General features: G+C 44.4%; 2 protein-coding genes across 3 annotated transcripts; both read left to right on the top strand.

Annotated features, from left to right (window-relative positions):
- The first annotated feature begins 7,461 nt into the window (after positions 1 to 7,461).
- On the top strand, positions 7,462 to 20,249 carry LOC146697672 (serine/threonine-protein phosphatase 2A catalytic subunit beta isoform). Its single transcript, XM_085476520.1, has 8 exons — positions 7,462 to 7,907; positions 10,067 to 10,105; positions 12,929 to 13,099; positions 14,326 to 14,499; positions 16,915 to 17,004; positions 17,571 to 17,732; positions 18,758 to 18,876; positions 19,528 to 20,249. The coding sequence occupies exons 1-8, from the start codon at positions 7,806 to 7,808 to the stop codon at positions 19,598 to 19,600; spliced, it is 930 nt and encodes a 309-aa protein (XP_085332646.1). The 5' UTR covers positions 7,462 to 7,805; the 3' UTR covers positions 19,601 to 20,249.
- Positions 20,250 to 21,289: 1,040 nt separating this feature from the next.
- shld3 (shieldin complex subunit 3) lies at positions 21,290 to 27,023 on the top strand. Of its 2 annotated transcripts, XM_085476519.1 has the most exons (3): positions 21,290 to 22,064; positions 22,130 to 22,358; positions 25,880 to 27,023. In XM_085476519.1, exons 1-3 carry the CDS (start codon positions 21,889 to 21,891, stop codon positions 26,081 to 26,083), a joined length of 609 nt encoding a protein of 202 aa, XP_085332645.1. In that variant the 5' UTR covers positions 21,290 to 21,888; the 3' UTR covers positions 26,084 to 27,023. The 2 variants fall into 2 exon arrangements, with proteins under 2 accessions (XP_085332645.1, XP_085332643.1); XM_085476517.1 differs by having other exon boundaries at positions 21,290 to 22,358.
- The last annotated feature ends 649 nt before the right edge of the window (positions 27,024 to 27,672 follow it).

Below are 27,672 nucleotides of genomic sequence, written 5' to 3'. Positions count from 1 at the left end.
TTTGACTTTATCTGTTTGACCGAGACGTCGCAACAGCCCAACAACTCCACCCCTCCGGGGTTTGTTTACACCTGCCAACCCCGTATGTCCGGCCGTGGTGGAGGTCTCGCGGTAATCTATCGCGAGAACTGGAAAGTCACGCCGTTGTCTGTACCTGTCTACAGCTCCTTTGAATCTGTTCTTTGTCAACTCTCAGGACCTGTTCCAACTAGCTGTTATTTACCGCCCTCCAAAGTCTAATTCTGTCTTCATAAGTGACTTTGTTGATCTCCTGACTCACATAGCTACTGTTTCCCCTAATATAATACTCCTGGGAGACTTTAATATTCATATGGAGAACAGAGATCATCCACTCACCAAAGACTTCTCATCCTGCCTCGATAGTTTTGGCTTTAAACAACACATAAACTTTCCTACTCATATTAAGGGCCATTCTTTGGACCTAGTTTGTTGCTCTGGACTTACTCCTTTTAACTGCAAAGCTGATGAACTGCTAATTTCTGATCACTTGCTTCTTTCTTTTAATGTCAAAATGACCTTTTCTATAACCAAGAACCCTCGTACCATTTCTTTTCGGAATATTAAGAAAATCCTGATACTCTTTCTTTTGCTTTCTCTAGTCATTTGCATTTTCATAACCTGCTTACCCAAGAGGACTTAGTTTCCTATTATAACTCTAGTCTCAATAGTATTCTAAACTCTGTTGCCCCACTCAAAACCAAATCTGTATCATTCTCTCAGTCAGCACCCTGGTTCACAGCTGAACTCAGGCTCCTGAAAGCAAAAGGACGACGACTTGAACGCCTTTATAAGAAAACTGGTCTGAATATCCACAAGGAAATGTTTAATAATCATATTACGTATTGGGGCGATCATGGCTCATGAGTTGGCAGTTCGTATTGTAATCGGAAGGTTGCCGGTTCGAGCCCCGGCTCCAACAGTCTCGGTCGTTGTGTCCTTGGGCAAGACACTTCACCCATTGCCTACTGGTGGTGGTCAGAGGGCCCGGTGGCGCCAGTGTCCGGCAGCCTCGCCTCTGTCAGTGCGCCCCAGGGTGGCTGTGGCTACAATGTAGCTGCCATCACCAGTGCGTGAATGTGTGTGTGAATGGGTGGATGACTGGATGTGTAAAGCGCTTTGGGGTCCTTAGGGACTAGTAAAGTGCAATACAAGTACAGGCCATTATAAGGAGTGTAAATCTTCTTACTACTCCACCATTATCTGTTCAAAAGACCAAGATACTGTTTTCACTGTTCAACTCTTCTTTCAGGTCACAAGATTTTTTACCTGCTCACCTTTACTCGTCTTCCTTCTGTGATTCTCTAATGTTATTTTTCATCAAGAAAATACACCAAGACCTGGTTTCCGATGTTCCATTAAGCTCTTCCTGTGTAATTCATCTCCCATCACACTGTTTTTCTGCTTTCCAGCTCCCCTCAGTGACTGATATTTCAGATCTCATCTGTAAGTCAAAACCTTCAACCTGTCAGCTAGACCCCATTCCTACAGTTTTGGTTAAAGCATGTCTGCCTTCTTTGCTTCCCCTCATATCTGCTATCATCTGCTCTTCACTTACCACTGGAACTGTTCCTGCTTCCCTCTAATTTCTGCCATCACCCCAATATTGAAAAAAACTGGTCTAGATCCCAGTAATTTTGAGAATTTTTGGCCTATTTCCAATCTACCATTCCTCTCAAAAATTCTTGAGAAAATAGTTGCCACACAACTCCACTCACATTTAACTAATAATAATCTGTATGAACAGTTCCAGTCCCACAGCACTGAAACAGCACTTATAAAAATAACCAATGATCTTCTTATGGCAGCTGACTCTGGTTTACTTTCCATCCTTATTCTCCTCGATCTGAGAGCTGCTTTCGACACTATTTCTCACTCTGTTCTCCTCAGTAGGCTAGCCTCCATCGGTCTCTCCCATACTCCACTAGCCTGGTTTAAATCGTACCTGTCTGATCGCACTCAGTTCATTCAACTCAAATCCTTTACTTCTCAGCCCTTTCCTCTGAGCACTGGCGTGCCCCAGGGATCTGTCCTGGGCCCCTTCTTTTCACTATCTACCTTCTACCGCTTGGACACGTTTTTCGTAAATACAATATCCAGTTTCACTGTTATGCTGATGACACCCAGCTTTATCTGTCCACCAAACCTGATTCTGCTCTCCTCCCTCACCCTCTGCTTAGCTGAACTAAATTCATGGTTCTCTTCTAATTTTCTTAAACTCAACAGTAATAAATCCGAGCTCCTCTTGGTCGGCACTAAATCAACATTATCCAGAACCAACAGTTTCTCTGTTACTATCAATAACTCGCCGGTCTTCGTTTCTTCCTCTGTGAAAAGCTTGGGTGTCATCCTCGACAGCACTCTATCTTTCACTTCACACATTAATAACGACACTCGGTCTGCATATTTTCAATTGCGCAACATTAATCGTCTCCGTCCTTTCCTCTCCCCACATGCTGCTGCCATTCTTGTCCACAGCCTTGTTACTTCCTGGATTGATTATTGTAATTCACTTCTTTTTGGTCTTACTCAAACATCCATCCACAAGCTCCAACGTGTCCAGAACTCTGCTGCCCGTATCATCTCCAGGACCCCTTCTGTCCACCACATCACTCCTGTCCTGCAGCAGCTTCATTGGCTTCCAGTCAAATATGGCATCAATTTCAAAATACTCTTGTACACATTTAAGGCTATTCATCATCTGTCTCCTCCATATCTCTCTGACCTGGTTCGGATCACCGCCCCATCTCGGTGTCTCAGATCTTCTTCTTCCCTTTCTCTCTATGTCCCCCCCGTCTTGCCACCATGGGGAGCTTTCAGCTGCTCCTCGACTCTGGAATTCCCGACCTCCTGATTTAAGAAATATCTCTTCCTTGTCTCTCTTTAAGTCCCAATTCAAAACTCACTTGTTCAAAACAGCTTATCCCACATAACCTCTCCACTCTGCTATTTTACATTTGTTTTATGTCTTATGCTTTTATGATTGTGTAAACTGCTGGCTTTCATGTTGCTTTTATTATTCTACCATGTACAGTGTCCTTGAGTGTTCTGAAAGGCGCTTTCAAATAAAATTTATTATTATTATTATTATTATTATTATTATTATTATTATTATTATTATTATATTTATTATTATTATTAAGGCAGAGAAGAAAGTAACAAAAATCAGCAAAAAGTGGAAAAGTTGGGTCAGAGCATCCAGCACGGCAGCCCACCTCACCGGTGTTCTGGGACTCTATCCTACCTCACAAACCATCCTACCGTTTGTTTCTGCACAAACGCTGCGCATGCTCGTAACACAAACCCCTAATTTACATATTTTTTTAATCCATTGTGAATATTTCTTATGGTTAGGGTTAGGGGTTGGATTAGTCAGAAGTCTCTGGCAAATTCTAATACAAGTAGGACGATATGCCAAAGTAGGACGGTTTCTCAGCACACTGGAATTGGAAAATCGCACCATGCCACCATCTTCCTTATGCCTGCTTACAAACAAAGGCTAAAGCAGTAGGCACTAGTGATGTGCGAATCATGAACCTATCGTTCAATACTCGAGAATCACTTTCCTGACTCGTGAATCATGATTCACAAGCCCAACTGACTCATTCACTGACTCCTCCCTGTTCCTGATAGCAAACTCATTTCATTAGTAGAAATATATCTAGCTTATAATTAAAATTGTGGCCCCCTGGCATAACTTTGCTAGACCCGCCCCTGCACAGTTACCAGCTACTTAGAAAAGGATCCTGGTGTTATTTGTCTCTCAGAAACAGTTCATAACTTTGTCTTGATGCATCTCAGTCATCCAGGAAAGTAAAGCTCCAAAAAGTTGATTCTGTTCATCTGGACGTAGCGTTTTGTGGGAGAAACGTTTCGTCATCATCCAGGTGACTTCTTCAGTCTCAGCTGACTGCAGGTTTCTCCAACCTTATAAACAGCACATTTGCATAATGACTGAAACCAGCCCACTGAAGGACCAATGGGCTGGGAGGTCTCCCACAAAACTTCCCTTCAGCTCATTCATGTCACCTAAAAGGTAAACCTGCTTCTCCATCACTGTTCAGCTCTGATGATTCAGTAAGGACATCTCCTGGTTTCATCTTCATGTTTCCCTCTCACCACATATCCAAACCGACATCATGAGCAGCAGCTTTACAGCTGTGGCTCCAGCAAACATCAGCTGATACTAGAAAGTAATATTAAATAAACTCTAACAACAGCTGATCTGGTTTCCTCTTTCTGGCACAAAGTGGGCGATAAATAAACAAGAGAGAAAAGCCAATCAGCTGATCATTGATCAGTTTCATGATTGAAGTAGGAACAGCAGAGGGAGGGGGAGAATGAAGGAAGAAGAGGCAGCTGTGCAGCGTAAAGACACAGAATAACTCCAGCTTTGTGTCATTTTTTGTGTCATAATAAAGTTACGTTGAAACCAAGCACATCATTGTTTTTCTTGTGACATTACCAATAAGTTTGATGTGTCACATGGCCCTCTTCCTATTGAAAAAACAAAAGTTGTATCCAAGATGGCCGACTTCTAAATGGCCACCATGGCCACCACCAGAGATTACTTTTTTCAAGTAACGAGTAAAGTAAGGGATTACTATTGCAAAAACGGTAATTAGATTACCGTTACTTTCCCGTAGGAACGCTGCGTTACTGCGTTACTAAAACCGTGATTTTTTTGCGAGAATGTCTCACAACAGTGACGTAAGCGAGTGCGACGGTCGTGACAACAGCTGTGTGCAGATCAACAATGGATCATATATCGAGTGCAGAGAGAGTGTGAGCGTGCAGCGTTTAAAGCGTGGAAGTACTGACCTTACTTTGAGTTTGATTCCATAAAAAGTGACAAAAACATTAGTGTCCGCTGTGCGTGGGAAGAAAACTTCTTTTTACAGCGAAAAAACCCCTAAACTTCCAACAAGCACCGAGTAGCTACGACGTAATGGGAAACTCACAGAGAAACTGCCGTATCCTTCCACTGACCGCTGCGGCACACCTGCACCAGGGTAAACCTCCGCCTACCCAACTCCTGCTTTACAGGTGAAAATAGAGCAACAGGACCGCTGAGTCTTTGATTTTATTTATTTTCTGCTGTGTTTTACTTGCATCTATTTGAAAGAGTGAGTGTAAACACACACAAAAAAAAGATTTTATGTGCTGGAATGTGCAGAAAATAGGTTTAAATGTTAAACAAATTTCTTCCAGTCAGAGAATGTTGCAGATAATTACATTTTTGCTTGATGCATAAAGTTAAAAGATTAAAATTAATAAAACTAATAAAACTTTTAAAAAGAGACTTTTCCATTTGATTACATTTTGTATGATGGATTATGCAGAAAAAGTAGAATTGGGCTGAAAGATCTATCACTTTATCACCTATTCAGGGTGTAAATCGTGTTTTTAAAAAGTAACTAAGTAACTAAGTAATTAATTACTTTTGAAAATAAGTAATCAGTAAAGTAACGGGATTACTTTTTTGGGGAAGTAATCAGTTACTGATTACTTTTTTCAAATGGTAATGGCCTGTATTTATATAGCGCTTTACTAGTCCCTAAGGACCCCAAAGTGCTTTACATATCCAGTCATCCACCCATTCACACACACATTCACACACTGGTGATGGCAGCTACATTGTAGCAGAGGCGAGGCTGCCGGACACTGGCGCCACCGGGCCCTCTGACCACCACCAGTAGGCAACGGGTGAAGTGTCTTGCCCAAGGACACAACGACCGAGACTGTCCAAGCCGGGGCTCGAACCGGCAACCTTCCGATTACAAGGCGAACTCCCAACTCTTGAGCCACGATCGCCCAAGTAACTTGACCAACACTGGTCACCACCCATCTTGAGGAGTTTGCCCCCTCACATATACTAATGTGCCACAAACAGGACTTTAATATCACCAACCATTCCCATGTTATTACGGTGTATCCATATAAATGGCCACCCTGTAGTATACGAGTAGTAGTTGTTGCAAAGATTCTTGTTTTTCTTCCTCACTCGCCCTAACCTTACCTGACTTACCTTGTTTCCTTTTCTCACCTTCGATTGGCTCTAGAGTTTGCCCTTAATTGCACTCACCTGGCACACATTATATAAGGACTGCACTCACTTACAGCTGGGGCAGCAGCTGACGTGAGTTTGAGTTGGTCTCCTGAGTTTAAACCTTTATTCCTAAGTTCAACATCACCTCCGTCACCTCCGTCACCAAAAGCGCCTCCACTTCCTGAGACGCCTGAAACGGGCCAACCTCCCTCCTCACCGTGTTCTACAGGAGCGCCATAGAGAGCGTTCTGACCAGCTGCATCTCCGTGTCGTTCAGTAACTGCAAAGTCGACGATCTCAGCCAGCTCCGGAGGAACCCACCCGAGGGATTAATAACGTTTTATTTAATCAAATCTAAGAACTTTAATCTCAGCCAAACTGATTTACTCCCCAACAAATAAAAGACTGAAAAAAGCAAATCAATAACATCTTAAGTTATCTGAGTGACTTATATATCATGTTTAACGTCTCCTCCGTAGCGAAAGACCGTGGGGGTTGAACGATTAACCATGTGCCGGGGGTCTGGTGTTCTCGCCGGCTCGAGTGACCCTTGAACCCCCGGTCAGCTATCAAGCTGGTGGGTAACAGATGTCTCTGAAAATGTCGGAGCACTTTTGCAAATATGTGATGTCTTGATAAACCGAGCAGATATTTGAAGTTTACACAGCTACATTCACGCCTGAATATATGTTAAAAGTTTATTTTGTGACCCAGAAAGATTAATAAGAGCATGTCTGTGAATGTCCTCAGTCATCCAGGTCATCGTAGTCTGAGGAGCTTGGAAAGAAAAGCGCCTGGACTTCTTTAAGTTGCTTGAAGACGTTTCACCTCTCATCCGAGAAGCATCTTCAGGGCCACGAAGGACACACCCGACCCACCCTTCAATTCTGGGGAAAAGGAGGACGTATTTGTCGGCCGGCTTCGGAGGAGTCTACGAATTGGGACAGCCTTCGTTGCGCCGCTGTGACGTAATCGGCCTACAAATGCGGCCTCAGGAGGATGCAGCCTACGTTTTGGGACACAGCTTATGTCTCCCTTTAAGTTATGCTATATAACTCTGATATACTGCAACAGATTGATGGCTGTTTTATTTTGCATTCTGACTGGTTGATTTCATGAGGATAACAATTTCAACTTTCCTTTGAACCTCCTCATTAACAGTATTGATAGTGTAGTAATAGCGTAGTTATAGTATTGCAGTAATGTAGGTGTACTGTGAAAGTAGCAGTAATGAAGCTGTAGCAGCAGTAATGTAGTAGTGTAGCAGCAGTAGTTCTGTACTTGTACTGTGTTAGTAGTACTAGTAGTGTTGTGGCGCGCATTCGCGCCGTAATTCAAGGTCTGTCCACACGGTGTCACTGCTGTGCTGAGTCCACACGCTGGTTAAATCCCCGGATGTTATTGTGGCTAGCTCCTTTAGCAAATCGGCTAGCCGCTGCGACGCCGCAGTATTCTGCCGCTACGCTCTGCCGCATCGGGGACTTTTGATCCTTTTCACTCCCCCGGCCGATAGACCCGTGTTTTTAACGTTGGTATCTTAACATCGGTCATTTATCATGATAGAAGTTGATTAAACAGGTCGTTGTTTTAAACTGTTGCGGTGATTTTTTTCCAACCGGTCCGGTGGGTTAACAATACGAAGAGCTAAAGGCTAAATTAGCAGCTAGCGTAGAGACACAGGCCCGCTTGTTTCTTCAGGTAGCTAACACAGCTAGCTTAGCGAGCTACCGCGGCTGTCATGGAAGACAAATCCTTCACTAAAGAGTTAGACCAATGGATCGAACAGCTAAACGAGTGCAAGCAGCTATCGGAAAACCAAGTCCGGACGCTCTGTGAGAAGGTAAGTTCCAAAGTTTTTGACATGATTTCCCGGCAGGCCTGGCTCAGCCCAGCGCGGCCTGTGTTGCGAAAGTGGCTCCGGCTAATTTCCGGAATGAAGGAGCGACGAGGCGGCTGTTTGCGCCCAATTTTCCTACGCATTCTGAGTCAGAATTCCCTTTCAGGTGTGATATATATGTGTGTGTTTCTATTAAATAATCCCCACTGTGAACTGTTGTCCGACTATCGTCGACTCATTACACACGGGCCGAAAAATCGCATCTCTAGCCCAGTGCCAAGAAATAGACGCAGCCCATTTTACTGCCCGGTTATTACCTGCGCTGTCTTTTGCGCACAGGCCGGGATTCAGCCTGATTCAGCCATTCACTGTAGAGGGCTTTATTCTTAATTCTCTCTTAAGGCGAATCATCTGTTAATGTGTGTCGCGATTGATCGATTAGTACCGCGCCCTTAATGTATTGATCAACCATTTGATTGCATAAACGGCAGGTTGGTTGCACCATTAAAGATGAGGCGTTTGTTCAGCCGTGTGGCGGCTCTCGTCCTCTGTCGAAGCGATTAAACCCGAAATATTCTTCGTTGCGTACTTTTAGAAGTGTGCGTTGACTAAATGAGCAGCGATGTTCAGAGAAAATACCCATCAAACTGAAAATCCACGTCCGAGACAGCAGAGCGTAAAATGTCTGTAACCTGATTTATTATGCTCTCTGCATGAAGAGGAATCCATTGTTGGTGCCATTTAACATCTAAATGAGGGCTGAAACCGTCTGTACTAATCAGTCATTTATTTGTTTCTAGCTAATCAGCAGAGTCAGAGATGGTTTAGATGTTAAAAATAAATAAATAAAGAGACTTATAGTACAGGTTCTGGTGTCCCCGTTTTGTCTTCTTAGATTTTCAGTATAATAAAAAGATGAAAGTCTCAAAGTAAAAACTGGATAAACATGGCGTGAGATTTGAAGGACAGAAGAATATAATGGAGGTATGATGAACATGGCACAGACTGGCTCATATCTGATTGATCTCCATTAGGAGATTATTGCAGTAATCTGAGGGGGAATGAAAGTATGCAGGTGGTATTGGTCAGGTGGGTGAGGAGGTTTGAGCGCAGCCAGGTTCTGCCAGCTGACTTCATATGAACTAATCAATTACTGAAGGGGGCTCTTATTACAGTTAATAACAGCAACATTCATGAGATGAATGAGGTTTGGCCTGTTGTAGGTACATGCTGTCATCTTTCAGCTATGAGTGGAGCTGAAGTGATGTAAAAAGTACTGATAAGTCTTTCTTTTGCTCTTCCTACACATTGCTGTTTGCAGTAAATTTGAATAAAAACCAGCAACATGTTTATGGACTTTTTCCTTAGGTGGGTACATTTTTAAAGGTTATTGATTTTATATTTCCACGTATTGAAGCTGTTGCATGATTCATTGCAGCAAGTTTTTCCTGCTCTAAATGAGCCTCACACAGCGAGTCCACGTGTAGCTGATGACTCAGTGTTGATGAGTTTACTGTGCCTAACAAAGGGCTGTGTAAGGTTTGGATATTTCTGACATTTTGACTAACAAAGATGGCGTTATTTCGAATAGAGGGAACTATAACCTGCTGTTCTGAAGGGTTCTGGTTGGAGGACGCTGTTGGTACAGCATAAAAAAGATATTTAGCATTTTGCCCGGTTAGCTGTTTCCAGTAAAATAAATTAATAATACTTTATCAGTAAGAGAATTTAAAAAAATGACAGCTTAAATGTCACATGTGTGTGACGTGTTTAGCTGGTCAAAAATGAGGCAGTCCCAGCTGTAGCCTGTGTATCCTGTGAATTCTGATGTGAAGGAGGGAAGTTTAGCTGCTGAGTGATTGATGGTTAAAACTCTAAAATAAGATCAACTTTATTTTCTCACTAATTTAAAAGAGCTGTGGGGCTGAGGAGAGCAGGTTTCCAAACAGTACAGTGTCCTCTGAGGTCACGTGGGCCTGAAATCTTAAGAAGGAAAAAACAAACAAACCAAAAACAGTCGTGTGTGTGACTCTGGGCATGTAGGAGCTGAGTTTGATTTCACCTCCTGTCAGCTCGTCACATGATCCCCCCCCCACTGTCTGAGCTGTGAGTCCTTTAGAAAAAACCCCCAAAGACACTCATTAAATCTGTTTCCTCTACAGGCCAAGGAGATCCTGACCAAGGAGTCCAACGTTCAGGAGGTGAGTTTTCCGAACTCATTATTGATTATTCATGGAAAATATGAAAGTCACGAGGAAAAAGAAAAGCAGAAGATAAAACCAGAGCTGATATCAAACGATTAGATTCTAATCCAAGTCAGCCGTTTATGGGTCATCGGTCCTTTATAAATGGTAAATGGCCTGTATTTATATAGCGCTTTTCTAGTCCCTAAGGACCCCAAAGCGCTTTACATATCCAGTCATCCACCCATTCATGCACACATTCACACACTGGTGATGGCAGCTACATTGTAGCCACAGCCACCCTGGGGCGCACTGACAGAGGCGAGGCTGCCGGACACTGGCGCCACCGGGCCCTCTGACCACCACCTTTATGTGTTTCAGAGTGAAGATGTGGCTCTGTGACTCGGGTGGAGCGGAGCTCAGGTTAACATTTTACATGCATCCGTAGTTCTGTGTTAACCTGAGCTGCACTGCTCACAGAGCCACGGTACTAGGACTCTACCTTTGACAATATTTGAAGTAGGTCCAGCCCAGGGAGCCTTCTAGATAGTGGAGTTGTAAACTGTGACAGGCTCCTTTCTCCTCATAAACACCTCCAGGCTGCTCTTACAAAAACCCATAAAAGCAGCATGAAGAAACACGCTGTGAAATGATGGACAGTTTCCAGGTCCCAGGTATCAGCACGTGTAGGTGAGCACCAGCCTGTTTTTAAATGAGCTCTCCACCCGCTGATGGTGTTTCTGCAGGGCACAGGTGAAGAAAGGTTCCTGTTTGTCCAAATTCTTTCTTTCATTTGTATCAAAGTGTGGAAAAGATTTGAGGAACAGATTTCAGTGTGCGGTTTGTTCCCTGTGGGGTGTTTGAGCAATCTCACACCCTGTTTACACGGCCTACAGCTGAGGCGTGGGCTTGCACACATGCCCACCGCCATGTTTTTATGGAAACGGTTTTCCCTCAAAAGCACAAAACTGATCCAAACATTCAGCCGTCGGTGAACGTCCTATTTACAGCCGCTCCTGTCAGATGCTTGTTACTGATTCACCTGCAGTGAGGAAGGTGGAAGTGATTTGAGGAAACTGTTCCTCCTGTGTGTTCGGCCTTAAAGAACTTTAATTGATCATATTGACTTCCTGTCAACAGAGCAGTTGCCAGATCGGATCAGATTTCTTTTGTTTTAATGCAGTTCTTAAACATTTTTTGGTGCCTTCATTTTTTTATTATTTGTAAACAATAACAAAAATGAGGATTTCTGTCAGCAGCTTAGAACCTCTTTAAACCCTGAAGTAAGCAAACGCTGACGTTCTGAAGTAGGGGGTTCTTTGAGACTCAGGTGTGCTAAAAGGAACGAGTGAAAGTTACATTTACTGTGTGTGAACACATGAAAGGGCTGATTGATGGTGAAGAGGTAAAACTGATCCCTTTGACGTTTGGAGAAATGACCTGAAGAAAAACGCAGTCGAGAGAAACGACAGTGAAAGCTGCCTGACGACATCAGGTGTGCCGAGGTGTCGGCAGCTTTCAGTGAAACCTCCTCTAAAAGGAAGCTGGATCTGAACCAGAGTGTCTGATAAGACCAGTTATGATCCAGTGAGCTTATCATGAAGAGAGCTTGATGCTGCTACAGGTGACATGAAGACGTTTCCCTCGCAGGTTGTTGAAACGTTACTTCACTCGGTGTTGTGCCTTGGCAGTAATTGGTGCGCTCAGTGTGATGTTGCACAAACATGCCAGTGTACTCAGCACGGTGAGGCTAACGTTAGCAGTGCTAGCACCTGCAGCCATCATGTGCATGATGTGGGTGCCTTGGTCCCGTGGTTTTATCTTAGTGTGCCAGGAAACACATGCAGGAGTTTTAACAGCAGTGTGGATATTTAGTGATATTCCAACAGATCAGCTGCGAATGTTTTTTTTTTCTTTCAGAAACAAAACAAATGGATGTCTCTAACATCTTTTTTGTTTCTTATTGACATGATTATATACTGACACTGCTATTGGCCCACCGATAAACTGTGCTAGCTTTACAGGAAACTGTGGTTGTAGATTAATGAAATACTGCTCAGTTTAACCACAGAGTAGTTATGTAACTGTCGAGTGCAGCAGCTGTTAAACATCTAATTGATGAGTCGCACACATTCCTGGTAATTAGTGAGCACAGGTGAAGGTCGAACAGTGTTACACCGATTATCATTTTCATCGTCTTTCTAGCCGATCTGATTCCTGCAGGTTTGATGTTTTTGTGTCCAAAAGGCTAACAAACAGTAAAAACTAGAACTGACTAGAATATATCAGCCTGTTGTCATGGATACCCAGTTCAACCTTTTGAGTTGAGATCAAATTTCTGATTCAAAGATCAGGTCAGTGCATCCCAAATAAAACCCAGCATTAAATATTCACGTACTGTGGCTCAGCTCCGTGTGTGTGTGCGTGCGTGCGTGCGTGCGTGCGTGCGTGCGTGCGTGCGTGCGTGCGCGCGTGTTCATTTGTTATCAGCCTAAATATTGACGTTCCTCTGCTGCAGACACAAACATGAGTCGTGTCAACATAAAAGCAGGTTGTTCAGGGTTAAAGAAAATCCCCGACTTTTCCTTCAGCTTTGTATCCTAATAGAAATGTAATTTATTTAATGACCCAACAGTTGGATCCTATTTGATCATCAGTCATCGGAGCCAGTATCTAACAACTATATTTGTGCTTTTATCTAAACTCAGGCCTTGGAGCGGATGTTAGAGCAGGAAGATAAAAAACCCCGCTGGCTTCCTTTTGGCTTGGTGTAAAAAAACAAAACGAATGAGCTTCAGTTTCTGTGGCGCTGACCATGTGACTCTGTGTTTGTCCCCTCAGGTGCGATGCCCGGTGACGGTGTGCGGCGATGTCCACGGTCAGTTCCACGACCTGATGGAGCTCTTTAAGATCGGAGGAAAGTCTCCCGACACCAACTACCTGTTCATGGGGGACTACGTCGACAGAGGCTACTACTCTGTGGAGACGGTCACGCTGCTCGTCACGTTAAAGGTAAACCTCTGTGTTTCTGTGTGGCGTTCACATGTGCGCTCTGATGTTTTCTGAGTTTACTTCCTGTTAGGATCACAGCGGCCCTCTCGGTGGCCACAGGCTGACAGACTGTTTGTTTGTTCTGATAAGAAGCATACTGAACTTGTTTGCTCCGTCAGTCTGAAAGCTTCCAAAAATCATCTGCAGTTCGTCTGAGCTTCAAACAAACAGATCAACATCAGCTCAGCTGAGCAGACGTTTAATCTGAGGACTGATGGTTCTGTAAAGTTTTAGAGCATCATAAACACGTTTTATAAAAACATGAAGTGGTGGCATGTGAGGGGAAATCAGCTGACTGAGGAGATGGCCAATGTTTCTGCTGCACACAGAGGAGCAGTCGGGGGATAAATGTGGTCTGAACAGAAGCAACCACATGATGTGAAAATGATGTGAACTAGTTTGACTCTGATTGTGTTCACAGTACAGCTGCAGTGTGTAAATCTCAAGGAAACTGACAGACTTTAATGACCTTTTTGTTTTCTAACCACAACACGTGTCAGACCTGGACTCTGACGTGTGATTCTGGTTAGATATCAGGTTTGTTGCAGGATTCACAGGCTGTGAGCTTCGAGTTTACAGAAACATGGTTGTTCACAGGAACAACCAGGCGTGATCGGCCCTTCAGACAAAGTTATTTATTCTTAAAGTTTAGTGTATTGTAGTTAAAATGATACACAGACAAATAAAAATGATGCAAAGAAACTTTATTTAGAAAATTGCATCACTGTGGTTATTGTTGTACTTGCATGTTTCACACATGTTTACCTGGTTGTTATAATTTTTTTTTTAACCTGTTTGAGAGAACAGCGCTGCTGCTTTAGTAGTTTACAACCTCTTTGCTTTTATTTTGAAAGTATAGTTAATGCCATCCAGCTAGCTTCCTGTCTCGAAGGTTCTTCCGGTATGTCTCGTCCTGCCGTCAGACTCCTCCCCCGGTGGGGAGCGGTGGTCCTGTTTCTGTTCTAGAGGCTGCCAGCAGAGTCACACTTTGGTCTGAGTGCTTCTTCTTTCCCGTCTCGGTATCACAGCGTGACGGCTTCCTTTAGCTAATCGTTTCTATTTTACATCATGAAGTCTGACAGAAGAGTCATTAAACATGTAGCTGAGTCAGCATGCTGCTCTCTGGGGGTCTGACCCGGCTTTAGATCGTCTTTAACGTTATTATGTATTTTTAAATTGTCGTTCAGGTTCGTTTCCAGGAGCGAATCACCATCCTGCGAGGGAACCACGAGTCTCGGCAGATCACACAGGTCTACGGCTTCTACGACGAGTGCCTGAGGAAGTACGGCAACGCTAACGTGTGGAAGTACTTCACAGACCTGTTCGACTACCTGCCGCTCACCGCGCTGGTTGACGGACAGGTAGGACGCGCCACGCCCAGTTTCACTGTGACGTTTTCATCTGATCAGACCTGCAGTTAGAATGGGAATCAATAAGAATTTAGTTATTCAGATTCCATTATTAATATTACTTATCGATTTGATTCCTTATGAATTCTCTTATTGATTCTCATTGGCTCTGCTTTGAGAGTGGCCACCGTCACTGAGCAGCATATCAGTTCATGCAGATTAATTTCATGTTGTGTGGTCAGTTATTTGTGCACGTTGGAGGTGTTTCCTGTTTGTTGTGATCGGTGTTGGGTCAATACTCATAGTCAAGTAAAAATGTTAGTTTCTGTGCTACCAAAGTTCCCCGGCTTTCATTCAAACTGTGTATCAGCACCGACACTTTAAACTACTTAAACATTATAAATGTCTTCAAGCTCACACTGAGGCCTGTGGGGCACAATCAGCCACTCACACAGTACACACAGTTATGTGTGTTTGTATATGAATATTTCATAGTTTGAGGCTGCCTGTTTATCTAAGGCAGATGAACAAAGTACATTGGAATTGTACATAATATCACAGATGATAAATTCAATAGATTTTAAGTAGATGCTTGTGCTTTCTTAAAGTCTTATATGTTGAATTGAACTATGTGATGTGTTCAAAGCCTCCCAGTCAGTGCTGTTCTCCGTGCCTGTCTGACATGATGTTATTAGCACAAACACTTTAAAGGTGATCGTTCAGGATTTCAGCAATAATACAGACAGCAACGTAGTTAGCAAAAAACAGTTTTATTGGGAATTAACTTAAAAAACAAACAAACATCTGTCTCCTATTTTTTGTCACACAGGAAAGAAGCATCAATATCTGATGAGAAGACTCATTGGTTTCTTTTTGTGGGGTTTTTGTTGTTGTTGTTGTTGTTTATTTTAGAACATCTCTAACAAGTTGATTTGTTCACATTTTCACATCTTAATTTTTAAGTGAAATGTGCATTTTGAGTTTACACGATGTGTATAAGGCGACCGTTTCCTTTTGCAGTATTTTTGTTTGGTGCGTTTTTATATGTCTCAACAAAAGGGGAACAAAGGTGTTTAAGTTCACCCAGGATGATTTGTTTTCATTTTCACATGGTCTTACTGACGTGATGCGAATTGAAACATGCATTCTTTGTGTTGGGCGGTGGGGGGGGTGTGCTGGAAAAGCTTGAAAAGTGACCTTGAAAGTGCTTAAAAAGTGCTTGAATTTGACCCTGAAATAGGCGTATGAACCCTGACACTGAGTCAGTTACTGTTTAACATTATAAACCTGAGGCTACAGCTGCATACACCGACATAGATCCCTGTGCTGATAAGGACACGCGATCGTTCTTAGTGTTTAGGTATGAGCAGAGCTGAAACCAGCAGAGAGACTGTAAAGTGGTTGCCATGGTGATTCTACCTCAGCCTGGCTGGTCACTTTATCGCAGCGCGGTGTGGTGTTGGGATTCACTCAGCTTTAGCGTCACTCTGGGCTCTTGGCTAGCTTAACATTAGCATGCTGTTAAAGAGCGTGTGTTAACAGTATGATGCAGGCGCTTCTGTCCTGGAGGAGTCTCCATATTATCATTGCGTCCACACTGGAGACGGCGCCACTACTTTCCTCCTCCAACACGCAAACTGAAATCAGCTGATCGTAGCCAAGTGTGCAAGGATCTATAGGCAGGCAGACTAACAATTCCAAGCACGTAGACTACTAGAATTCCAATAACCGGTTCTTCTACCATAAGAACCGGTTCTCGTATCCCATCCCTGCGTGTAAGGTTAAATCAGTGCTCCTTTTTTCAGGTATGACATTGTGTTTATTATCATAACCCACAGATGGTTACTTGCACACACTTGTTTTTGTTTGTTGGTTGGAAAACGTTTTGTAGCTGCATCACTGCCCCCTGCTGGTGATGCTGGCATGTTTTTAGCTGAGAGTAGAAACGGGAGAAACGACTCTATTTAAATGACTTCATGATTGTTCCATAGATGATAAATCTCCTCACGTCGTGCTTTTTGATAGACTAGAATAAAAGATGAGTGCAGAGATCTGCTGTGAACTGTAGCTGATTAAAGAAACCTGAACACATGAAAGAATGGTGATCATATTGTTTTTGGCAAATGTGGCAAATCTTTTTCTTAAGCATGAATCTGACATTAAAAACGGTCAGTATAGATCATGATTCTTATTATTTTTAATCGCCTGTTTCTCGTGTCTGCGGTCTGTCCGCCTCTTAAACATTTACCCTATTTTTCAGCCACATCCTGTCAGTTTTATTTGGGTTTTTCTTTCTTCATGAGTGAATATTTGAGCGTCCACACACTCCCGCCTGAGTTTGAAGCTGAATAAAGATGTTTTTAACTGTTTGTTGGTGAATCTGTTCATTAATTATTTAACTGCAGGTTTTGTTGTTCTTTGTTTCAGATCTTCTGTCTCCACGGAGGCTTGTCTCCTTCCATAGACACTCTGGATCACATACGAGCTCTGGACCGCCTGCAAGAAGTTCCACATGAGGTATACACACACACACACACACACACACACACACACACACAGGTCAGCTTTCAGATTGTCAGGGATGGAAACAGAAATACTTTTTAAACAAAAGCCCGTCGGTTGTTTGAGAGACGGCCTCTGTGGAGCTTTTATTTTCACACTGATCCATGTTTGGCACCACAGCAGTTTGTGGTGATAAATGGGCAGAACAAACGCGTCGGCCGGCTCGATGCTGACACTCATTCGTGAGCTGCAGAGGAGCCAGAGCCGAGGCTTAGACCTGATTGTGTCATTAAAAACTACAGACACAACTCATCTGTTCACACGTAGTAATTTTACTGCTTTATGTACAAAATTGTCACCAAAGCAAGAACAGGAGAGCAGTTTATTAAAAACAATCAGTGCTCTGCAAAGCTCTGCAACACCAGTCAAACCTTCAATAACGTCTGGTGTCCATCATGAGTTTGTGCGTACAGTGCAGTTACGATCTGTGCTTCTAGTTTAAACTCTAAGCGTCATTTATCAGGTTTATATTTAGGATTCTGAACTGTGCAGTTTACCTGAGCTGTTGGCTTCTGTTTCAGGGCCCGATGTGTGACCTGCTGTGGTCGGACCCCGATGACCGCGGCGGGTGGGGGATCTCTCCCCGAGGTGCCGGCTACACCTTCGGTCAGGACATCTCTGAAACCTTCAATCATGCCAACGGACTCACTCTGGTGTCTCGCGCCCATCAGCTGGTCATGGAGGTATTTTGGACACTTTTTCACAGCACGGTGTCACTTTTATGTGAAAATATTGTGCTGTTTAACCAAAGAATGAGTATGAATATTTGTTTATAGAAAATCTCCTCGGGGGTTCGCTTTAAAAAAAACAAATCTGGCTGCGTAAAAGAAGGAAATCCAACCTGTTAGCAGCCTGTTTATATGCAGAGATGATTCAGATTAGAAGGAAAAAAACAAAACACTTTATTTTGGGTCAGGTGACCTCGTTATCCTGGTCAGGTGACCTGTTTGTCCTCTGATGTCATGATGATGAGCTTCAGAAACCCACGCTGCTGCAGGTTTGTCGTGATGAGCCCACAGACCGGCGCTCACATGTCCTGTTATTTTTATGTTAAACCTGGCACACGTGTTCACACAGCCAGTGGACTGAAGGGTCCTATAAAAATCCTCTGGTTTCCATGGCAACAACATGAAGTTGGAGCAGGCTCCTCATCTCCTCCCTGGTGTCCCAGTTTCACTCCCACGGAGGTTCAGTTCACTGTTCAGAAGATTCGCCAAGCAGCTGCACGAACTTCATCTGCAGCTGAAGGAAAGCTCCGATCACAGGCGGCTGAGGACGCGCCGCGCCCACAGATCGAGCTGGTTTGACCGTTATTCTCACTGGAAATGTTAAAATGACAAAGTTCTCGTCAGTTTTCCTGAACTGATCTGCGAGAGCCGTTCCTGTTGATGTTAGCACGCCATTCAGTTCACGGTTAACTTGACAATTTCATGTGTCTGAAGTGAAATATAACTTTGTAGTCCTTTTTTCTTCTTCTCACAGACTATTTCGTCCTTCAGAGTAAAATATCTCTGCTACTCTGTGCTGATTGGTCGGTTAAAGACTGGCTGATTCTCACTCAAAAACATTTCACGACCGCAGCGGTGAAACGTCAAAAACAAAGAAATGAAACTTGTTCTTGAGCCCATGGAGTCCTGCTCGTTCAGCTCAGTAGCGCCCCCTGTTGATCAGAGGTGTCCCAGTCTAACTGACATGTTTGTTCCTGCAGGGCTACAACTGGGGCCATGACAAGAACGTGGTGACCATCTTCAGTGCTCCAAACTACTGCTACCGCTGTGGAAACCAGGCGGCCATCATGGAACTGGACGACACTCTGAAATATTCTTTGTAAGTACGAAGAATGCGTTCACATCATATGAGAGGCCGAACGGTGCTGAGGTTAAATATGAATACATCCATGTAAAACACGGAGCCGTGTGGGGACCCTGAGGGTTGGACACTAAACATCACGAATCCCCAGATTCCTTTTAATGTTTCTCTTCTTTCATATAATAAGTTTAGCATGAATACTCAGACTGTGCTTCTGCGTAACAAGTCAGAAACATCAGAGCACACATTCAGTTTCATTCAGGGACACACTGACAGCTGCCAGCAGGGGGCGACTCCTGAAGGTTGACATGAGCTGAGCTCAGTAAACTCACCTGATGAGTTTTTGGTCTGAATAAAATGTAGTTATTCTGGAAGTTTTGGTCCTGTTACAGTTGAAACATCCATAAAGGGGGAGGGCTTAGGGGCGGGGCTTCATTGTGACAGACAAGCAGCTCCACGGCTCGCTCCTTATCATCTGATTTTAAAACGCCAGGTCAAGGCTTTACATCACTCTGACCATCTTTTATGTACAGTCTGAGTCTAGGTCTCATCTGCTAAAATTACATGACTGTCTTGGTTACCATGGATACAGAAGCTAAGGTTTAACTGATCTAACCTCACTCAACTTAAAGGAAGTCGTCACTAACGAGGTTTCTTCTGTCTCCTCAGCCTTCAGTTTGACCCCGCCCCTCGCCGTGGTGAGCCCCATGTGACCAGACGCACTCCCGACTACTTCCTGTGAATGTCCGAAGCATCCCCGTCCATCATCCACGAAGCTCCACCCACCCCCACCTCCCCCCCAGTCATTTTGGATGGAAAGACCATTCTAATCCTTCTTCTGATAATGATGATGATGATGATGAATAGAGACAAACGATTGGCTGAATCCAGATTTTAAAGAGGGCGCCCCCTACAGTCGTGTTTTCAGTATGCTGTCTTTAATGCTGTGCTGCAGAAACATGTAAACTCTGATCTGTTCTTCTTTGTTTCTTACATGTTTGAAATCGAGAGAATAAAACTACCAACGTGGACCAAATGTGCCATAATTCTGCTCCTTTACCACATGTACAACGCAAACGCAGGCTTCCTCCTTCCTCTTCTGTTTCCTTTCTCTCTCTTTTTTTTTTTCTTTTTTTAAAGACCACAGCACTAAAACAGACCTGACGTCACCGCCAACACCACACGTCTCCTGGCATACCTGCTTTTTTTTTTTTTTTTTTTTTTTCCCCCCTGTTGCGAAATAATTTTAAAAACTGATTTAAGTTTGCTTCTAGTAGTACAGCTGTGAGTTTTAGCTGTCCGGGCTGCAGCCGGTGGTCATCTCAGCAAGTATATTACTGTAATTTGAATAAAGACAACAGACGTATGAAATAAAATGTCCTATTGATGAACTTCCTGTGTGAGTCGACCTCGTTCTTCTCCTGCTTCACCTGGAGGTTCGAACTTTGTGCTCCAGTTCTGTTGTTTTCTGAGCGTGCTCAGAACACATGTTCAGCTTGTTACTTAAGCCCAGGGGTGGGCAACTCCAGCCCTCGAGGGTCTGTGTCCTGCAGGTTTTAGGTCTCACCCTGGGCCAACACACCTGAATCAAATGATTCATTACCAGGCCTCTGGAGGTCACTTAGTCATTTAAATCAGCCGTGTTGGATCAAGGACACATCTAAGGCCTGCAGGACACCGGCCCCTGAGGCCTGGAGTTTGACACGTGTGCTCTAAGGTCAAGTCAGAGAATGCTGGCAGGAAATGTATATATTTTTTATTTACATATTTTAAGGCAGAGATTCAGAAGGAAATCTGAAATGTTTAAAAGTGTTAAATGAGACTACTTTGTACTTTGCAGGATGTTTTTATTTGTGTTTGATGAAAGACTAACATCACAGTGCTGAGCAGCCTGTAGCTTCAGACCTGCATCTACTGCTGGAAACGGTAACCGGAGCTCACCGGCAAGTATGAGTGATGTCACGTAAAGTGAATCACAGCTGTTCTGAAATCAGGTGATCATGAACTGGTTGATGTGTAGTGTAGAAATCAGCAGGAACCTTTTCTTTAAATGATTTCTGCAGAGTGAGTTTTACAATTAAGAATGAGAAAAAGCCTGAAAGACAAATTTGATAGTGATTTATTTTTGAATTTATGGCAAAAGTTTAAAAAGTTTTTTCCACTCTTTGCTATTTTTATGCAACTGAACAACCATCGTTTCTCCATCGTTTGCAGGAAAATGCGAATAGATACATGGAAAAACTTCTCCGGGCTCCCTGAAGCTCTTCTTTGGATGCTTCTGCCTTTGTGGATGATGAGCAGATGTTTCCAGATGTTACTGTTTATGATATCAAACTTTGATGAAAATCAACGACTGTAAAAAAGACACGTTTTCAACTTAAAATGACTTCCGTATCAGCGTTACATCAATATCGCGAGAGTTGGAGCGATATTTGCTCGACACCGTCCATGTTAGCTTCCTGGAGTGGTTCGCGGCTGCTTGATGGAGGCGCGCGGGTCTGAGGTGTGGAGGTGGGCTAGAGTCATCACCTGTGAGCTCGGAGAGGCCCGCCGGTAAATACCGGCTCTGCTCGCCGGTCAGCCCGGTAGCTAACGTGAGCTAGCAGCAGAGGCTAAAAACATTAGCCCCCGGTGCTCGAGGGAAGTTTGGTACTTGAGCGCGAGCTGAGCCTGAGTTGACTTTAAAGCCACAAAGTTCAAAGGTCACGGAGTCGGTAAAGATTTGTTTGAATGTGACATTTCCGGTCGGGATGCTGTGTAGTGTGAATGCTTCTGTCAGCGTGTGTAGAAATGTGAACTCTGGAGCATGCGCAGTATAGTTTCTGCTGAGCATTTTTAACAGTTAATCCTTTCACCACTTGATGACGTTAACGGGCTGTCGGTCTGAATGAAACGTGCTTCATGTCTGCCTGGACTGACGTCACAAAGAGGAAGATGATGATGGTGAGGAGGAGGGTGTTGCCGCCGGTCCCCTGACCCCGTCCGCCTGTATGGGGGATGTAGTCCTGCACTATCAGCCTGGATCAGCTGATGAGCTCGGCTCACTGTTGGAGACTACGCAGAAGCTCCTGGAGCCGTTCCCTCTCCGTGCTCCTCCGGCCTTCACGCCGTGGTTCCCCACGCTCACCGGAGACTGCCGCCTGCCCATCAGACCTGCGAGACCAGCTCCTGTCGTCACGTGTTTGGATGATTCACCAGCAGCAGAGGTGAGACCCAGAGATGGTGACCCAGAAACCCACTGTGATCTCCACCCTGTGTCTCCTAACAACAGACCTGAGAAGCAGCCACACAAGGACAAAGATGGTGCCCTTTGCACCGGCTCGGAGGTCAGGCGGAGCAGGTGGAGCGTCTTCACGCAGAGAGGCGTCCTGCAGCAGAGCTCGCAGTCGTTGTCCAAACAGTTTCACCACGCCGTCTCCGTCCACGGGCTCCACCTCCGCCAGAGGGCCAAATGGGTGATCGGTGAGCTGAACTGCGGAGCAGCGAGAGACATCGAGGAGGTCGGTGGAATGTTGTAGAAACTGTGAAGCTTTACAATGTTTTAAAATTTTGTTTGAAGGCTGATGAAGATGTTAAGAGTGAGGAAAAACCACAGACTGGAGCCAGACGTGAGACGGTGGAGTGCACAGGCACACACCTGCTAATCAGCGCTCAGTAACATTCACTCAAAGTCCCAGAATGTCTCTGAGTAAAACTCAGTCAGCCTTCCTGGGGTCAGTGCACTGACCTCACAGCAGCCATGTTATTGGTCACATGATGTCATTAAGCAAACAAACACATTGCAGAGGCCCAGTTCAGGTGAAGCTAGCAGACAGCTAGCTGTCAGTCAAAGAGGCCACGCCCCCAATAGACCCTGTGCACGAGACAATGCTAACTTCCTGGTTTGAGACCGGATGTGGGGTTGTACATTTCCGGTAGCTTTACTTTGCGGTCAATCACTACTGCAAAGATATATCCTCCACAATCATGTCCAAAACTTGAAAACGGAAAGATGGCGTTAAGTTACAAAGAGCAGAAGGTGGGAACGCTCACCGCTGCTGTGTCATAAAAAATCTAATGATCAATTTAAAGCGTTTAGATCATCAGCTGTTTACATCACTCAACACGAGCTGAACTGCATCACTGCAGCAGAAGACACATCGTCCACATGCAGAAGCACATCTCTGTATAGTGACTGGTCTCATGATCTAAACAGGCAAATGTTCAGCATTCAAACTACAGGTGAAGAATAGTCAAACCAGATGTTTCCCCCGTTATGTCGAGATCAGCTCGTCCAGTACACACCTACACAGCATGTTAACAAACCGTGAAAAAAGCCACACAAAAAATGAATGATTGTAATGGTTTCTATACATTAGTATGTAGGAAGGGTATGTTGTGACTTACCTTCAAAATTACAGCGGTCCCTCGCTATAACGCGCTTCACCTTTCACCTCGCTGTTTCACTGAGTTTTTAGTGCAAGTTTGCTGCTTTTTTTTTTTATGTCACATTGTGTCCTCCGTCCTGATCGCTGCAGACGATCTCCTCTGTCTCTCCTGTACAGTCCAGAATCGCTGCATCGATGCTAGCAGTGTGACTCTGCAGTGCAGTGCTGTATGTCCACGATGTCCACCAAACGTTTTGCACCGTCAAAAATAAAATTGGCTGCTTGATTTCACCTCTCGCTGGTTATTTTTAGAACCTAACACCCGCGATAAACGAGGGACAGCTGAGAAATATAACATTTGAATCCATTTTCTCTTTTGCTCTGAGGCGCGGGGGAAAATATCGACAAGTCGATGAACATCATTTACAGATATATTGGGTAAATGCCCGAGACATCTATAGAAATGTAAATCGCCGCTTGATTCATTCATTTGGTTAACTTGTTTTGGACCGTAAACCAGGCGCGAATACGACACCGGAAACACAGCTCCCCACAGGAGTTTCCACACCGGAAGTAGCATATGCTAACGTGCACATAGTCAATTCAATTCAAATTCTTTATTGTCCCACAAGGGGAGATTAGTTTAGCAGCAGGGAACATAAAAGTAAACAAAACAATAATATAATATGTCTGTGAAGGTTCTCAGTCATCCAGGTCATCGTAGTCAAAGGAGCTTGCAAAGAAAAGCGTCTGGACTTCTTTAAGTTGCTTGAAGACGTTTCACCTCTCATCCGAGAAGCTTCTTCAGTTCTAAGGTCAAATGGTGGAGAGTCCCAGATATAAACCTAGTGGGAGTGGCCCCCCACAGAGGGACAAAAGGACCCCCTGATGATCCTCTAATCGCCTGAGCCAAGGTGGGAAACTGGGTGTGGGTCCCAATCAGCCAGAGTTTCGGGTGAGTTCATTGTGAAACCTGGCCCCACCTTATCATGCGAATTCCTGAGGTCAGATGGCCCAGGATGTGAGTGGCGTTAAGGCGTCTGGGAAGGATCTCAAAACTGGATTATAGATGGCAGAGAGTTGGTGTCGTAAGCCCCGCCTCTGTTCAAAGATGGTCGCTCACAGTGGACATAGATGCTTCTTTCACTCCTCTTTCAAACCATCTGTCCTCTCTGTCCAAAATGTGAACATTGGCATCCTCGAAAGAGTGACCTTTGACCTTAAGATGCAGATGGACTGCTGAGTCTTGTCCTGTGGAGGTGGCTCTTCTGTGTTGTGCCATGCGCTTGTGAAGTGGCTGTTTGGTCTCTCCGATGTAGAGGTCTGGGCATTCCTCACTGCACTGTACAGCATACACCACATTGTTAAGTTTGTGTTTTGGCGTTTTGTCTTAATAATATAATATTATTAACATAAAATAATAAAATGTTTAAGTCTTACTAGAACAGGTCTGTTATTAAAGCATGCTCACCTCTACAGCTGTTGTGAAGGAGGAAATTATCCACAGAGACCAGTTTGTTTATCAGGCTGGAAACACACTGTGAAGTTTTAACATGGGAGTCTATGGGGACTGACTCACTGCTGCCCCTGCTGGGTGTTAGAGGAACTGCAGGATGTTGATGTTTGTGTTTACAGGTGGTTTCGAGTAGAAGCGCAGGGCGATGTGTAACGAGAACTCCTCGACTCTTCCTCAGAGACGTTTCTTTAATGATGGCGGCGCCGTGACTTCACACTCGCTGTATTGGTTGTTGCGTGTTCTACTGGACTCATTGCAGTCTTCCTCTGAACTTCAGGTGTTGCATGGTAGAAATAAACGCTGCAGTGTGTGGGTGCAGATGAAGTTACAGTGGGAGCGGTCGCTTCCAGCAGCGTGTCCGTCTGAAACATCTGTGAATCTGCAGCTGTGACATCACATCTGCTGCACCTGCGTTCACAGCACGCACGGGAAACCTCACACGTACGAATGCTGGCGGCGGCGGCGATTGATAAATCGTCACGAGTCCGAGTGCTTCTCTCGCATTCTTGCTGTTCAGACAGCTTGTAGGTGCATCGCTGCCACCTTCAGCCATAACAGTGCGTTACAAAAACAACCAAACACAAACAGGCTTTAATAATCAGTGACTGTGGAATATTTAATCATCGGGACCGTTCGTGGTAATCACCAGGTGTGTCACACACACGTTAAATATTAGAACGAAGCCACAGAAAGAAAACTTTATTTGCTGGTCAAAGTTAATAATTTGTTGGCTCTCAGAGAAAAACGCCAAAGATTCGCAGCTTCCAGGTTTTCCACTGACGTCTCGCCATGAAATAACGAGTGTGTGAGTCAGACGTGCTTTATCAGAGATGCAGTTTCTAAGCCTCCACAATCTTCACGCTTTAAATGTTAAAGCGGGCACGAGGACTGTGAGTCTGCTCCTGGTTAATGTTACCTGTGGACGGCGCCGGCGTGGACGGCGCCGGCGTGTGCTTTCTTCCTGCGTGCTGTGTCTGCTGATCCTTATCGGAGTGTCCGACCTTCACCTTGTTTCCACAGCTCGTCACATTTTAACGTCCCACAGAAATAAGTCTGCTCAGCAACAGAGACGGAAAATACAAACAGCTGTTTGATGTTGTCACATTGTTTACGTGGAGTTTGCTCCTCCTCCCCGCAGGTGTGGCGAACTCTGAGCCGCTTGGCGCGAACTTCCTGCCTGCCGTCGTGTAACGCCAACATCCAGCGCGAGCGCGGCGAGATCTGGGTGTTCTGCGACGTGCTGCACTCCGAGCAGGTGGGGCGCTTCCTGAAGGAGGAGCTGCGGCTGTCGGGGAGGATCGACCTGTCGGTGCGCCGGCTGGGAAACGTCTTCAGCATGTAGAGCGCCCCCTGCTGCACTCGCTTGGGTTTCTGCAGACGTCGCAGCTTAGACGGAGGCTGCAGTGACATCTGCGGGGGCAGCTTCGGTCTTATTCTTTGTCACTGTGGTTTAACCTGCAGCTCGGCCGGCCGGCATCAGTGTGAGTCACAGTGTGAGTCCTGATAAGAATCAGCACCGTAAAAGTGATAAAAGGAAGCAACAGTGAGAGTGAAACGATCAGACCCACTCAGGGAGACGCGCTGTGTTACAGCAAGCTTTCTGCCATAGCTAACATTCTTGTTTTAGAGATGCAGACATAATCCAGCTGATGTTTATCAGCTGTTCACATCAGGTTGTAGCTGGAAACTGTTGATGAAGACGAAGAAGCTCCAAGAAAAATCAAGTTAGCATTCTGCTCTGTCTTCAAATAAACCAGCGTCCGTTAACAAAACCCTCACAGAGCACATTAAAAAGAACAGTTGGTGTTACAGAGTGCACACTGAGAGCGAGGCTGTGTGATAGTGAATGAAATCTGCTCATCAAACAGCAAATCCACGCTGCCATTTATCCACCGTTCAGGCTTTCTCTGAAGGAAACAAGGCGAATATTCATCAAGTGTTCTGCCATACTGGCTTTATGAGCAGATCAAACCCAGTTTCCACCAGTAAGCCTGACCTGTGTCAAACAGTAATATGTGATCAGGAGCTGTTGCAGCTGTGCGCTGCGTCCACACAGGATGTAAAAATATATCTAAGTTAAGCTAAAGCTGTTTTTCCTCTTCATCAAATGCTTCAAGGGCAGAAACCCATTTATATTTTATTCAAATCTACTGAACTATTCATGAGCTGGGGGGAGGGGGGTGCTCCAGCTGGATTTGTGTGTTGTGTGTGCGTTTGTAAAGTGTTTTCATACTGATGTTTGTCATCCTTCTCTGATGCCAATAAAGCTTTTTTAATATTTGTAATAAGTGTCTGGAGTTGCTGCATGTGATGTGACTGTTCTGGAAAAGCTGCAGCAGTCACATGATGCTGGAGTCTCACACACACACACACACACACCGAGCAGCCTGAATGAATGAGTGCAGCATGAATACAGTACAACCCCCATCCCTCTCACACGCACTCTTTTGTTGCTGTGGGCTCTCTGCACACTGCGTTAAAAAAATATCTGGGTTACCGGATGTGACGTAAGCACCCAGCCCCCGTTTTCAGCTTTAATCGCTTGTCAGATCTTCAATCCGTGTTTCTGGCTCATTAACGCCTCAAATATATGATGCAATAATAAAGGAAACGCAGAATACGTGACTATCTTCGGTTTGCTTAACGTCTCACTTGCTTGAAATTAGCACTATTGATTTTTAAACACGTTCGTATCCTCAGGTTTATTGTGAAAGACATTCGGAAATGTAACATTTTGATCGCTTGTTTTATTTAAAAGAAACACACATATTTGATACATTAAGCAGAAAATAAATAACTTTAACATTTAGATTTTGGATTCTGATAAACACTATTATCCTGAAAACGAAGCATTTACGGTTAAATTGAACTTTTACGCCGATGCTTCGCGCTGTAAAATTAAAAGTCCCTTTTATTTTGAAAGCCCGTACC

The sequence above is a fragment of the Copadichromis virginalis genome, linkage group LG12 (genome assembly GCF_057382275.1).
Source record: "Copadichromis virginalis isolate Kocher_CV1m ecotype Utaka linkage group LG12, C_Virginalis_male_GT1.1, whole genome shotgun sequence".
Taxonomy (NCBI): domain Eukaryota; kingdom Metazoa; phylum Chordata; class Actinopteri; order Cichliformes; family Cichlidae; genus Copadichromis; species Copadichromis virginalis.
Note: the sequence above shows the minus strand (reverse complement) of the source record. Positions and strands in the feature narration are given on the sequence as shown.